The 14,934-nt window shown below is 40.0% G+C and overlaps 1 protein-coding gene across 4 annotated transcripts in view; it reads left to right on the forward strand.

Annotated features, from left to right (window-relative positions):
* Positions 1-14,934, forward strand: part of CDKL2 (cyclin dependent kinase like 2) — a 95,595-nt gene that overhangs the window by 76,586 nt on the left and 4,075 nt on the right. For all 4 annotated transcript variants that reach the window (XM_068233062.1, XM_068233053.1, XM_068233072.1 and 1 more), the window contains 6 exons: positions 2,361-2,449; positions 4,272-4,401; positions 6,848-7,152; positions 9,844-9,940; positions 10,976-11,111; positions 14,164-14,270. In XM_068233062.1, the coding sequence (XP_068089163.1) occupies positions 2,361-2,449; positions 4,272-4,401; positions 6,848-7,152; positions 9,844-9,940; positions 10,976-11,111; positions 14,164-14,270 (864 nt within the window). The remainder of the gene's footprint in view (positions 1-2,360; positions 2,450-4,271; positions 4,402-6,847; positions 7,153-9,843; positions 9,941-10,975; positions 11,112-14,163; positions 14,271-14,934) is intronic.

The following is a 14,934-nucleotide window of genomic DNA, read 5'->3' on the forward strand; positions in this document are numbered from 1 at the left end:
CACCTCCCATTCATTCGACAATAACCAATAACTTTATCACTACTTATCACAATGAATTGAACTATATCTTGTTTTTTTCCGCCACTAATTAGGCTTTCTTTGGGTGGTACATTTTGCTAAGAATAATTTTTTTTCTAAATGCATTTTAACGGGAATATTAAGAAAAAATCTAAAATAATCATTTTTTTCTCAGTTTTTGGCCATTATAGCTTTAAAATAATACGTGCTACGTTAATTAAAACCCACATATTTTATTTGCCCATTTGTCACGGTTATTACACCATTTAAATTATGTCCCTATCACAATGTAGGGCTCCAATATTTTATTTGGAAATAAAGGTGCATTTTTTCACTTTTGCGTCCATCACTATTTACAAGCTTATAATTTAAAAAATAATAGTAATATTCCCTCTTCACGTGCATATTAGAAAAGGTTCAGACCCTTAGGTAACTATTTATGTTTTGTTTTTTTATTGTAATTTTTTTAATTAAAAAAATTTATTTGGGTATTTTTTGGAGTTTGGGGGTAAACAGTTGATTTTAAATGTTGTAAATTGTATTTTTTTTTAAATGTATGTAGATATAGTTTTACTATTTGGGCACAAGATGGCCACAGTCACAAAAATGTGTTTAGTCCTGTAAGCAAGCTCTCTCGCTTACAGGAAGTAAAGGGAGGACGGGGAACTTTTTTTTTTCTATAGAAAGATCGGGGCTTCTGAAAAAAGCCTGTCGGTCTTTCTAAGGGGGACTTCGATGAATGAACGGGAACTGTGTTCGATCAATGAATGTCTTTCTAAGGAGGACTTCGATGAATGAACGGGAACTGTGTTCGATCAATGAATGGGAACTGTGTTCCCATTCATTGATCTCTGGGCTAACGAGCGGAAGCACGGGAGCGCGCACGCGCGCGCAACACAGCAGCAGCGGCAGCCTTTTGTACGTAATAGCAATGTCCAAAAGGCCAAAGTGGTTAAGCAATACCAGTTGCCTGGCAGCCCTGCTAATTTCTGATCAGAAATCTAAATGTTAAATCTAAAACAAGCATGTGACTAATCTAGTCACACTTCAGTCAGAGCACCTAGTCAGCATGCCACGCAATTAGCATTGTTTAAAAGTAAATAAATACTGTCCCCCATATGCAATACATTTTTTCACCTGAGTTATCTCTTTCGAGATAATTGTTAAACTTCTTTTTAAAATAACTTTTCAGTACTTTGCAATTGAAAAAGTACCATCAGATCACTGAGTATTGCACAAAATGGATCCCTTTCTTAATCAGAAGCAGATCCGACATGCTGGAAATTATCAATCGATCTGTTGATCCGATGGGAAAATTGTATGGTGTGTATAAGCCCTAAGTTACCCAAGTGTGTAGGTTAATTTCAGTGGAGGCTGGGGTAAGCTTGTTTTAGGGGAAAACAATACCCAAGTAACAGAAACATGCAATGTGGTGGATATTTTTTTCTCTAGAGCAGGATTATTCAAAGGACTCTCTGAGCATGTCTTAATCCATCTGTAAATGATCAGACTGGATGATGATTCTCTAATGTCTGTACAAAGCATTATGTCCAGACCTTGGTTGGAGTCCAGGAAAACTTGTTTTGTTCCCTACAAATTTCTTCCCTTGGATTTTATCAGTGATGAATCTTAGGTTGTATATTTGCATCTTGAAAAGAGCTTAGACTGAGAAAAGAAATTAAGTTTATTGTTTCCGTAACCTGATTTACATTCAGGTCTTGCCAAAAGTTACCTTGCACAAAATGGAATTTGAAGTCTGTGATAAATGAATGCACAATTAAGCAGAGGTAGTCTTTTGTAATACGTGTAAAGAATGCTAACCATACAGTATGCTGGGAAATCAGCAGATATTTATGGTATCTGGTTTAACTGTTTACCCTGCTTCTACTCTGCTTGGCCATTGCGATACGATACCCAACGCTCTGTTGGGCTTCACCTTTTTGGATCATTGTTACCAGTCTGGCTGATATATTTACCATTTACTCTGTTCAGCATGTTTTTTTATTTAAGTGGAGCTGAACTCTTGCACAGGACAGAAGAAAAACACAGAGAAATCCACCCTGTATGTATTTAGAGAGTTTAGCCTGTTTAATTCCCCCCTCATCAGTGAGTAATCACAAGTGTAATTTGATCTCTCATCTGTGTCAGCACAGGAATTTGGCAGCTTCGGCAGACACAGCTAATATGTAAACACAGGATGTTAACCCTTTCTCTGCTTCCATGAAACCAGGAAGTAGACACACTGCAGATTAATAGCAGGAGTTCTATGAGCTGTAACAAACAATGACTGAGGGTTCTCTACATACCGCTTATAATTTATATTGTAATACTCTTTATCCCAGACTTGCTTACAAATTGACCCAGACAAAAGGCCTTCTTGCATGACCTTGCTGCAGCACGATCTCTTTAAGAAGGATGGCTTCTCTGAAAGGTGGGTGTGAAATTCATTATCACTGCATTGGCTTTACACATAACAGCGTCAGGCTTAACGCGCCACATGATGCTTGTTTTTTGCTCTTGAAAATTCACAGAATAAATTAGTTCTTCTCATTTTCGAGATAAAAATTGTCAATAAACACACCATATATAAAGGTTAGATTTGTCTTCTTTCTTGAGAGCAGCAGTGGTATCTGCACTGAAGGTTGCGCATCACTCTGGAACAACTTACTGTAAAGTATTTGTCCTGCACCAGATGCAACATTTTATGAAAAATGTCCTGAACAATGGATCTGCACAATTACATATGATCTGATTCACTCAAGTATTCAGAAGCTGGAGGCTGAGGAACATAAGTGATCCTACAAACCTGGCTTTGATTTATTAAAAAAAACTCTATTAGATGGCAGAAACTTGCAAACCTCTTCTAGGTCATATCTAACCGCAACAAAAAAAAGGTTTGCTGACAATGAATGAATGAATTATTGCAGTTACATAAATGAAGTCAGAGCAGGGACATTTTGTATTTGAGGAGGAACAATCTGAATGTATTTTATAACATTGGCTGGATGTACAGTAGGTGAATGTATTCACCTGTACTGAAGTGTGCAGCTGGTTATTCTCAAACTTCTCAGTAACTCTCATTATGATCTGAAATGATTCAGAAAAAAAGGCTTTTTGTGCTACTAGGTCAACTGTCTTGTCCACTTTCTACCATATGCAGCCCTGTTCCATGTACAGCTGCTCCCCACCTCAGTAGCACTAGACTCAGGTCGGTTTCCACTAGATGTTGCAGCCGTTTCTGATTCGGCTGCGGCTCCCGTTCTGCTATACAGCCGCAGCATGAACCGCTAAGCTGTGCCATGCATGGCCATAGGGATTCGGCTTTGGGCTGCATAAATCTGCAGCATGTCGTCCAGATTCGCCCCTCTGGTCTGCAGGGAAACACTGCAGATTTGTGCCTGCACTAGTAGAAATAGGCCCTAAGTCTTCCATGTACTGCCACCCATCCCATGTGCAGCAGCACCACCTGCCAGTATTTCATGTGCTGCCTGCCATCCATTCCATGGACAATATTCCACTCTTCCTTGCAGAGATCTCCATGTGCAACTTTCAAAGTCTATTTACAGTTACTATCTTCCAAAAACCTACATTTTCCATGTAGTTGATGGTGGTAAAAAAACCAACTCTGCATACAGCATACCTTCAGCTGGGACACGTGGACAGACTATATGGTTTTTCCACTGTGAGCTATGGAAATACTTTAGCTGCATCATAACTACTGGTAGATTGCAAATGCCTGGAAGATAACTTTGTGTGGATTTCCAGGTGCATGTAAAGTGGGCCAAACTCAGAGTAGATGTTTGATATACAATACTGATATAAACTGTGCTACCTAGGTGGTTAGGACGTAGTCTAGTAAGCAGGTAGAAAGAAAAGAATTGTGAAAGAAAAAAGTGAAAGAAAGAAGTATAGGGAAGAAGAGGTAGTAAAGAGATCATAAAAAACAGGGTTAAAGGAAGGTAACAGAAAAAGAAAGTGGAAAATGTACAAGTTACAGATCACAACATACATCTAGCTTTTCATTTTGTCACGCTCCCTCCCTTATCATTGCTGCATGTCAATGGGCAGTAAAACCCTTCACCTCCCCTCTGTGCCTGTACTTACCCATCCCGCAATAAAGGGCTCTTAAAGGAGCAGTGCCCTCCCTGTCTTCCTTCTTCATATGCTGAATCATTGTTACATGTGGAATGATAAAAGAGAAATGCCTTTCGACTAAGCTGTGCAATTATAAACCCTTGTCTCTCATTGTGAAGATTCTCTGAAGAGATCAGTACAAAAGTGCAGAGGCTTTCTAAAGACATTCCGTCACAACCTAAGAAAGCAAAAAACGTTAAGAAGGAAAAGGATGATTACCCAGGTGAAAAGAAAGCACTGGCGTTACAGGTAAAAATTTACTGTATATATATCAGCATAAAAATAAAAGGGGTCTATCCTACTTGCCTCTATACAATGTACAATTAGCTGTATATATATATATATATATATATATATATATATATATATATATATATATATATATATATATATATATATATATATATATATATATATACATATACATATACATATATATATACGTATAAATATATATGGGTGTGGGATAATGGCTATTGTAAGAAATTCACCAAAAGGAGCAAAAGAATAAACATGCACTTAAAGAGACACTGAAGCGAAAAAAAAAATGATGATATTATGATTTGTATGTGTAGTACAGCTAAGAAATAAAACATTAAGATCAGATACATCAGTCTAATTGTTTCCAGTACAGGAAGAGTTGAGAAAATCCAGTTGTTATCTCTATGCAAACAAGCCATTAAGCTCTCCGACTAATTTAGTCCTGGAGAGGGCTGTTATCTGACTTTTATTATCTCAACTGTAAGTGAACTGTTTACTTTTCTCTGCTACAGGAGAGGTCATTACTTCACAGACTGCTCTGAAAGAATCATTTTGAATGCTGAGTGTTGTGTAATCTGCACATATTATAGAATAATGCAATGTTAGAAAAAACACTATATACCTGAAAATAAAAGTATGAGAATATTTTCTTTGCTGCTAATCTTCTAGTAATTATTCATAGTACACAACCAATTCATTATATCATATTTTTTTTTTCGCTTCAGTGTCTCTTTAATATGATAATTTTCCTAAAAAACTGGAGATGCAAAAAAAAAAATCTATTCTTAAACCAAAATGAAAGGGGCACACATAAAATTCTTGCCAACTACTACAGATCCAAAACACCAGTAGCTGCACCTGCATACAGTATGTAATGACTTGAGCTTCCATCGTCATATTATGCACTATATGATTTCTATGCTCCAAAAATAGTCATATAAGTAATTTCACATTCCAAGCAGAGGAAGAAAAATATATATAAAGACAGCACCCACATAAATATTACTGGAGTTACGATGTTTCAGAGATACAAAGTTATCTTCATGTACAAAATATACTATACTGATTTTATTACATATTTTTGTTGGTAAATGATACAGTATTGTATAAACTGTTATAAGTAGTTTAACCACTTAAAGGGAACCAGAGACGAATGGCCAGCTAAAATAGAAAAAGATTTCATACATACCTGGGGCTTCTTCCAGCCCCATAAGCCTGGATCGCTCCCACGCCGCCATCCTCCTGGATCCGCCGGTACCGGGCCCGTCACTTCCGGCAGACGCGGCCAATTGTCCGCATCACAGGGGCTCCCTCCATACCCGTACGCATGCGACTGCGCAGTAGGCAGCCACATGCGTAACTGTATGGAGAGAGCACCCTGTGATGCGGAGAATTGGCCGCGTCCGCTGGCCGACTGGCGGTAATGACGGGACCCGGTATCGCCGGATCCAGGCAGCGGAGGACGGCGGCGTGGGAGCAATCCGTGCGTATGGGGCTGGAATGTACCTGTCCTCAGTATGAAATGTACTGGCTCTCTTTTACCATAGAGTCATCTATACAACAATTCAAATGTATGATTAATATTTTTAACCTCCTGCTTTCGCTCTCATCATATAAATGACATGTAGCACAACATAGGAAAAATTACATTCCTTACACCATTATTTGTGACCCCAAATTATTATTATGATCGTAAAAAGTGTGGGCAAGTCTCCAGTCCTTTCCAGTGCCTCCATTCCCTTTTTCTCCTTATGTTTTTCTATCATGCCTTTTACATAATTAACAGGTTGCATGAGAAGGACAATCAGTCTTATTAAAGGGAATCTGAAGTAAAAATAAACTTATGAAATAATAAATTGTATGTGTAGTACAGCTAAGACATAGAGTATTAGTAGCAAAGAAATGAGTTTCATATTGTTTCCAGTACAGGAAGAGTTAAGAAACTTCAGTTGTTATCTATGCAAAAGAGCTACTCTGAGCTCTCTGACACGACTTGGGTTGGATACAGGTCTATTTTCTGAAGCACTTGTACATCAAAGAAACAGTGAAAGGCAGCTTCAGATAAGGTTTTACTGCAGGGGAGTTCAAAGGGTCATTAGCTCTGCTCGGTTTCGTAGTTTAAAATACAGAGTGTGGTTTGTAATTGCAACTATGGCTGAATGATGCAATGTTATACATAAAAAAGCTATGTAACTTAAATAAAAATATGAGACTCTTTTCTTTGCTACTAATGTTCTATTAATTATCCGCCCTACACATACAAAGCATTATATCATACTTTTTTTTCGCTTCAGTGTCACTTTAAGAAGATAATTATGTAAATGAACTCATAGGAGGTAAGAATTTGCATAGACGATAACCTAGTCAGAAGTGAAAGCAGACAAGGTTACTAGTACTTGAATAATGCACCTCCTTTTCTTTTTCTTTCATGCAGGACTTCAATATTGACCATAAAGCAAAAGAGACCAAACCTTTAAAAGTGAAAATAATAAAAATGGATTCAGATAAGACTGAAAAAGTTGAAGGTGCATCTAATGCAAGCAGTTTATTCAGTGGTGCTTCTAATCAAGGCTGGACGATACCTCACGTTACTTTAAAAGAGTCAAGTAACAGTCAAGATCACCACCACAAGAACCCAGTGGGGATTATTCCACCAATTAGTTACAACCTTACTGCCATCTCTCCTCATTTATCTTCCAACACCAACGCATCATCTGGTCCAGGCCATGTTAGTTTCAGGTAAACAAGTTGCAAGATGCATGCTAGGCTACCTTATTGTTTTTATGTAACTTCTCTTTACTTATGACGCGCAAACAAAGGAAAAACACCACCACCAGGATGAAGTAACCTTAAACTAAACTAATTTGTAAAATGATGGAGCTTTTAAATAAAAAAGAGATAATGTTTTGAAAGAAGATCCCTTTAATGTTTTGAAAGAAGATCCCTTTAAAGAGAACCCGAGATGAGATTTAATTATATTAGTGGGGCACAGAGGCTGGTTGTGCACACTATCACCAGCCTCTGTTGCCCTATGGTGTGCCCCCAGGACCCCCCTGCGATCTGCTGTCCCCTCCGCCGTGCTAGCGACACGCAGCATGTCGCCAGCACAATGTTTACCTATGCGTGTCTGTCAGTGCCGCTCCTCCGCCTCCTCTGTATCGGCGTTACCCGCCCGCGTCCCTTCCCTCCAATCAGCGGGAGGGAAGGGACGCGGGCGGGTAGCGCCGAAACAGAGGAGGCAGGGGAGCGGCGCTAACAGACACCGCATAGATAAACATTGTGCTGGCGACATGCTGCGTGTCGCTAGCACGGCGGAGGGGACAGCAGATCGCAGGGGGGTCCTGGGGGCACACCATAGGGCAACAGAGGCTGGTGATAGTGTGCACAACCAGCCTCTGTGCCCCACTAATATAATTAAATCCCACCTCGGGTTCTCTTAAAAATAATTGTCAAATGTATTTATAATGGTGGCCATACATCTAGCAATTTGGCTGATGATCAACCATTCTATTCAATGATTTTATTATATGGAGAGAGAATTGAGTGAGTTCTAGTATTCCCAATCAATGAAAAATGGTTGCTATCATGTCGAATCGACCAGCTTAGTTAAAAACACAAACACTGGTGCACATGGCAGGGGCCCCCCGAGCTCTGACACTGCCCGGGACCCCCCGCATCCCCATGAAACACCAATAGGGAGAGTGCAGGCGAGCCCCGGTCTGCCACCTCCAGGGGATTCACCCACACTGCCTCTATATAATGCTGAATGCAATACACACGAGAAGCAAATGCTCACTCCCAGCCAGCAATCTGCCATTTTAATATGGTGAGGAGACACCCTGTCAGCCAATAAAGTGCAATGGTATACACCCATGCCTGCCGTACCAAATCTAGCAGGAATTGCATAAGTTCAGCAAAATTCAGGTGAGAGGGTTCGGTCGAACATAAACAAAGATATTGGCCTCAATTCACTAAGATCATGCTGGATATAATAAGGCAAGAGAAAACGTACCTCCACACATCCATCTTGCCTTATTAAGGTGTAGAGATAGGTTTTCACAGTAAGGTAGGTTATCTTATCACTTCAGTTCTTAAGTTACCTCCTCTGCAGTTATTTTCACATGCAGTTAATTAACAGCCTGGCCTATATGCAATTAGCTTTTCCTCCTGAGTTTTCTCCTAGAAGATAATTTTTCATCTTGTATTTAAAATTATTTTTCAGCACTTTGCAATTGAAACAATATTAAACATAGGTGAAAATGTGCTATGCAAATTATTTTGAGTATTTTCTTGCTTGCTGGTAGTTTAAAAGGTATTTTATTTTCAAGTTGTGAAATCATCACCTAGGAGAAAACTCAGGTGAAAAAGTGAATTGCGTGTGGCCCCCTGTCTTTAACTTAAGCATTCTGGAGTTATTTAAAGGATTGAAGAGTTAACTTTAGAGATCTCAACTTAATTTAAAGACAGAAGAGTTAACTTTAGGTTTGCCTGAGGTAAGGTAGTTCCTGAATACTACATTCCTTATCACCATGGTGATAACTATACAAACATTATTAAAGACAGGAGATAAGCTTAGTGAATTGAGGCCTATGTCACTAGCAGGGTGCACCGCATGCAGGTAGCCTCCCACTTCACACTATTCCCTACCAGCTTAGTTGATTGAGCAGGATGGAAGATATCAATCAATCGCACAGGAATCGGCTACTGTTCACATACCAATCGATTGAATGTGAATCGATTTTGCATTCAGAGCATGGAGGCACAACATTGTTCAGCCTCATTAGTGAAGGGGTATTGCATAGGATATCACTTATAGTGGTGGACCACTAGTCAATCAACTTTCAATCAACTACACTTAAGTTGATAAAGTCAATTGCTTTGTGTATAATATTCTTGTATAATGTCTACTTGCAAAGAACCTGTGGTGTCATTCAGAAGCTGTGTTGCTTCAGCCTAAAGGAAGCCATAAATGATATAAACTAAACGTTTTATACATACCTGGGGCTTCCTCCAGCCCCATGCGGCTGCCGGAGAGATACGTAGAGAGCGCACTTCTCTTGCGCAGACTGACCGCAACTGGCTGAAGGGGACCCGGTACCAGCGATACAGAAGGCTGAGGACGGCGGCGTGGGAGCGATCCGTGCACATGGGGCTGGAGGAAGCCCCAGGTATGTATAAAACTTTAATTTATATCATCTCTGGTACACTTTAAAGTGACTGTTGTTCTGAAGGACACCTTATTTGCATACTTCTTGCAAGTATATGGGTTATAAAAAGATTAGTGGTGGGGAGTGAGCATTAGAGCCTGCTGCCAACTGGCTTTTGTAAGGAGTAATTTTAGTAGTTTAAATCAGGGATGTATTATTCCTAATACATTTGTTGTATGGATTTATTTTATATTTAGTACTATTTAGTATTATTTATTTTTAGGGGAGAAGAAAAGGGGAAAACATATGTAAGCAGTTTCAAGCTGAATGGAAGCAGACCTTCACCAGGGAATCATTACAATCCAAATCTTTCAAGTCTGGTGAGTTCATTCATAGACACATATATAGATTTAAACGTGAACCTCATTGAGACACAAAAATAAGGTTTCATTATTGCAGCATTGCAGACTATGGGAGTGTTTATTCATTTCTATATTTGTTGAGAAATGTAATATTACCTTCCTCGAATGTTATACTTTAAGAATGTATTCATGATTTCACCCCCTTTTTATATGATTTTCTTTCGGGGGGAAGCCCTTGAACAAACATGGTTTTATTAAGGTGCGTTCACACCTGTGATGTGTGTTGCCCGTCAGGGATCGGGACCCGATCCTCTTCGGTGATATAGCTGGGGAAGCCTGCCCAACAGGCAAAGACAGCAGCTCTAGTATGGACAAATTCCAATAGATTTTATGCTGAAATGTATGTTAAATCTGTGCAGTGTGCGGGCAGGTAATAAATCCCTTTCTGATCAGATTTGATCAGAGAGGGATGTAGCTGATTTGGTGGCCATTGAGCAATGTATGGCCACATATTCCTTTGCTTATGACACATGTAAATGCCACCGAAATGTATAAAAAACAAGCTCAGTTCACTAGACATCAAAGCTGCTAGTATCTATAAAATGACAGATATTTTACCAAAGGGCACTGGCTAATACTTATAGTAGAATACCTTTAATTTTAATTTTACCGATATTCTACTATCACTTTACCTGACCCTCTTCTCACACTAACCCTCCCTCTACCTACTCCTATCACTAACATACCCCCCCCCCCCCCCCTCCTCCTGCCGATACCTGCGCCGTCATCTGCCATCATTTTTTGTTGGAAAGGTTTGTACCATGTATGGGCATTATTGGAGAGATTACTTCCTGTCTGGACAGCAAGTGGTGGCAATTCTCACAGCAGACACTGGCCATATTCAAATTCCTGAAGTGTTTAAACCCCTTACCATGTTATCCAAAGCTAAAATAAGTGTTTTTCCTGTTTTCCTGGATCTAGGCTTTGCATTGCAGGATAACTGTTAATAAGTGCTTCAGCCAGTGTCTGATAATATGCTATTTTTGAATACAGGTTGCCAATGAAAAAAGCCTGCTTCAACTAAACAAGAAAAGGTGGGAGTTTTCTAGAGGAGATATGAAGCTACCAGAGCTGAGCTATGGTCATCTACCAGAACTAAAAGGCATAGATGGATGCAATTTTTACAGTAGTAAGTATGTGCTTTTCCTCTTCCCTACCTAGGACTGTTTCTCAATTTGATTAAAGGGAACCTGAGACATGTGCCATACATACCTTGGGCTTCCTTAAGCCCCCTTGAGGCTGCTCATCCCTCGTCGTCTCCCCAGGTGGCACCTGTCACTTGCAATTCAGCCTAAAAGCCTTGCCGAGTTGCGCTTCATCACGCATGCGCTTTCGACCAGGCACGCTCCCCCGCCACATTTCCATCCCTGGGAGCGTTCTGCACCTGCGCAGTAGGAGCGCACCTGGCTGGGCCATGCATGCGTGTTGAAGCATGACTTGGCCAGGCTTTCAGGCTGAGTTGCAAGTGACAGGAGCCACCTGGGGAGACGGCAAGGGACAATCGGCCTGAAGGGGTCTTAAGGAAGCTCCAGTTAAGTATGGTACCTGAGACGCTTCTCGTCTCAGCTACACTTTAAACTTTGTGTGTACACCTTCATAACTGCCTAGATTCCAAAAACAAAATAATCTCAATTGGAGACTGAATATTTCCTCAGTACACTCGTCAGTTTTGATTTAGTCAGCTATAGTTCTTCAATAGTTGCAAAAACCCCTATTTTTTTAACTAATTCAGAAAGGTGAACTTTGACTTGAAATCACTTGTTTACTTTATTGCCTTTTTACCTCTCCCTGCTTCCTATTTTATTATTGTTTTTTTCATTCTTTTTTCATTATCCTTGGTGATGGCACTCTAAAGATGTATGCTTACCTTCAATAAGTGTTCATTTCTTCAGTTGACACTGTGGGCAATGAGGGCTGTACAGACACATTGCTTGGGTAATCTGAGCAGCATGCACAGTTTCTATGATGGGGAGGGGGAGGTACAATGGCATGGTGCCCAATGGAGTGCTTCCAGAGGGTGAGGTAACTAGGGAACAGTGTACTCAGTGGTCACTGTTGTTTAGAGAACCAGTATACATGGATGTTGGGGTCATTGCCTTGCTACACACCTGGAGATAATGGGAGTTTGAACCAGGGCTGTGGAGTCGGTACAAAAATCATCCGATTCCAACTCATACTCCGATTTTCTCAGTTTATGAAACCGCCGACTCCAACTCCTACTCCAGGTACCCAAAATTGCTCCGACTCCTTGACCCCGACTCCTTAGTCTAATTCTTACCAGGGCTGTGAATTGGTACAAAAATCATCCGACTCACGACTCCGACTCCTCAGCTTTGAAAACACTGACTCTGACTCCAAATCTGACTCCAGGTACCCAAAATTGCTCTGACTCCTCGACTCCGACTCCACAGCCCTGGTTTGAACAATGGATGAGGACAAAAATGACTAGCACTGGGAAGTCTGTTTACCAAAACGACTTATTTTTTATGGGCCCTCTATCAGTGCACATTATATAAAATGTGTATGCAGGGGATGCATGTATGATTTGAAGTCAGCATTTGAAAAATGATGGTCTATCCCTGCATTCAATCTTGTAAATAGTTAGGCAGTCCAATTTTCACAAACTGATATGTTAATAACTATAAGAAGGTGGTGTCTCCAAACACCCTAGGGAGAAAAATGACAGAGACAACGGGAGCCCAGACAGTGTAGTACATTGGGCAGCACGGTGGCGTAGTGGTTAGCGCTCTCGCCTTGCAGCGCTGGGTCCCTGGTTCGAATCCCAGCCAGGGCACTATCTGCAAAGAGTTTGTATGTTCTCTCCGTGTCTGCGTGGGTTTCCTCCGGGCACTCCGGTTTCCTCCCACATTCCAAAAACATACGGATAAGTTAATTGGCTCCCCATAAAAAAATTGTCCCTAGACTACAGTACTTACAATACATAATATAGACATATGGCAATGGTAGGGATTAGATTGTGAGCTCCTTTGAGGGACAGTTAGTGACAAGATATATATATACACTGTACAGCGCTGCGTAATATGTCGGCGCTATATAAATACTTAATAATAATAATAATTAATGCTCAAATGTGTAAACAAAACTACTCACAAAGGTGGGTTGCAGGGGCAGCCAAGCACTTGAGGCAGGTGAGACAATGAACCCGACTCCACTTGGGATGTCCCATTGGGACTGGATGCAGTCGCTCTCGTGATCAAAAATACCAACTGAATATTGCAATGGCGTCCACCATGCATAAACAGAGGAGACCCCTCCAAACTTACAGGAAAGTGGGTTATGAAGCAAACAACAGGAGTAAAGTGGCGCCAAGGTATGGATAAAATTAGGTTAAAAACTGTTAAAATATAAATAAGTTGTCATATGGAATAAACAAATAATAAACCTTGTTTGTTGCATGTGACTGCTGTTACTGAAGCTACCTCACTTATTTATATTTTACCTGTTTTTAACCTTAATTTTATTTATACCTGAGGTTTTGGGTTAGTCCATCTCTTCATGGGGGATTCTCAGCATGGCCTTTATTCTTTATAAAGACACAAGTAGACCTAAGCCTGTTTAAAAACGGGCTCTAGGTCTCTCTCACTGCCGCATGTCATCGCACCCGCCCGCCACGTGCATGCATGCACTAGCCCGCCGCCCTCCGCCCGCACCCCCTGTCCCCGTCCTCCTCCTGTCCCAACGGCTACACCTGCGCAGTAGCCAAAACACACAGGACACAGGGACAGGAGGATGACGCAGGGACAGTTGGGGTCTTATTACATAGGATTCCCTAAAAAATATTTATACAAAGATGCTGGCCAGCCTCCCTCCTCGCTGCACACTTTTTTTGGCACTTGGACAGAGCAACTGCCACTCACTAAGTGCTTTTAAAAATAAAGAAAACCTTGAGAACCCCCCAATGTCAGATTTCTACTAATAACTGTAAGTGACAGCAACATAGGAGAAAAGTAATTTATGGCTCATTTTACTCTGGAAGAAACATGGTTCTTATCTGTATATGTTTACATGTATTTTACATTTTAAGATTTTTGCGACAGAGGTCCTTTAATAACTAGACTTTTTACCTTTGTTTAACATATTTATATATGAATAATAATGAGAAGTATTTCATAGATGAATGTGATTGAGTTCTGTGAGTTGGATAATAATTGATTTTGTAGTTCGCAGTTCAAAGTTGGGAAAGAAAGAGAACAAGACACACCCAGACTCACGCATTCCTTCTCTTGCTGCAATTGATGTTCACACTTCAAACACAGCATTACCACAGGTGAGACAAGTAATTTTGAAATGTATATGTAAAGGATCTATACAAACATGTCAGTCAGCTTCCCTACTCATTTGCACAATATTTTGACAGTTGTACTGAGCAAATGCAGTTTAGCAAGTACTTTTGTAAATAGCACAATAACTAAGAATCCCCCATGAGAAAATGTATAAGTCCAAAATCTGACCGATCTATCAGATTTTTACTACCTATTCTAAGCAGCAATACAGGAACCAATGTTCTAGTGCATTTTACTCTGGGAGAAATGTACCAGTACATTTATATGTATGCATTTTACATTTTACAGTTTTTTTGCGATAGATGTCCTTTACAGAGGATAGATTTCAAAGACATACAAAACAATAATCATAAAATACTTGTATATCAACTATCACATCAAATAGCTGCATTAAAATAATAATTAAAAAATGTGAAATTAATCACAAAAAAATATAACATAGGGTGCAGCAAGTCTCTTCATACTATTCCATGTAGCTTTCTGACTCTTTGTGGCCAATTACAAAAAAACACCTATGAGTTACAAAACCGCTTCAGATCAATTGCAATAGCATGCTCTGGACACATTCCTTTAAAAACCACATGGCCTTTGTTTCATTCAATGCAATTGATCTGTATAACATTACTGCCCTAAAATGAATTACCATCA

This window comes from Hyperolius riggenbachi, chromosome 1 (genome assembly GCF_040937935.1).
Source record: "Hyperolius riggenbachi isolate aHypRig1 chromosome 1, aHypRig1.pri, whole genome shotgun sequence".
Lineage (NCBI taxonomy): Eukaryota > Metazoa > Chordata > Amphibia > Anura > Hyperoliidae > Hyperolius > Hyperolius riggenbachi.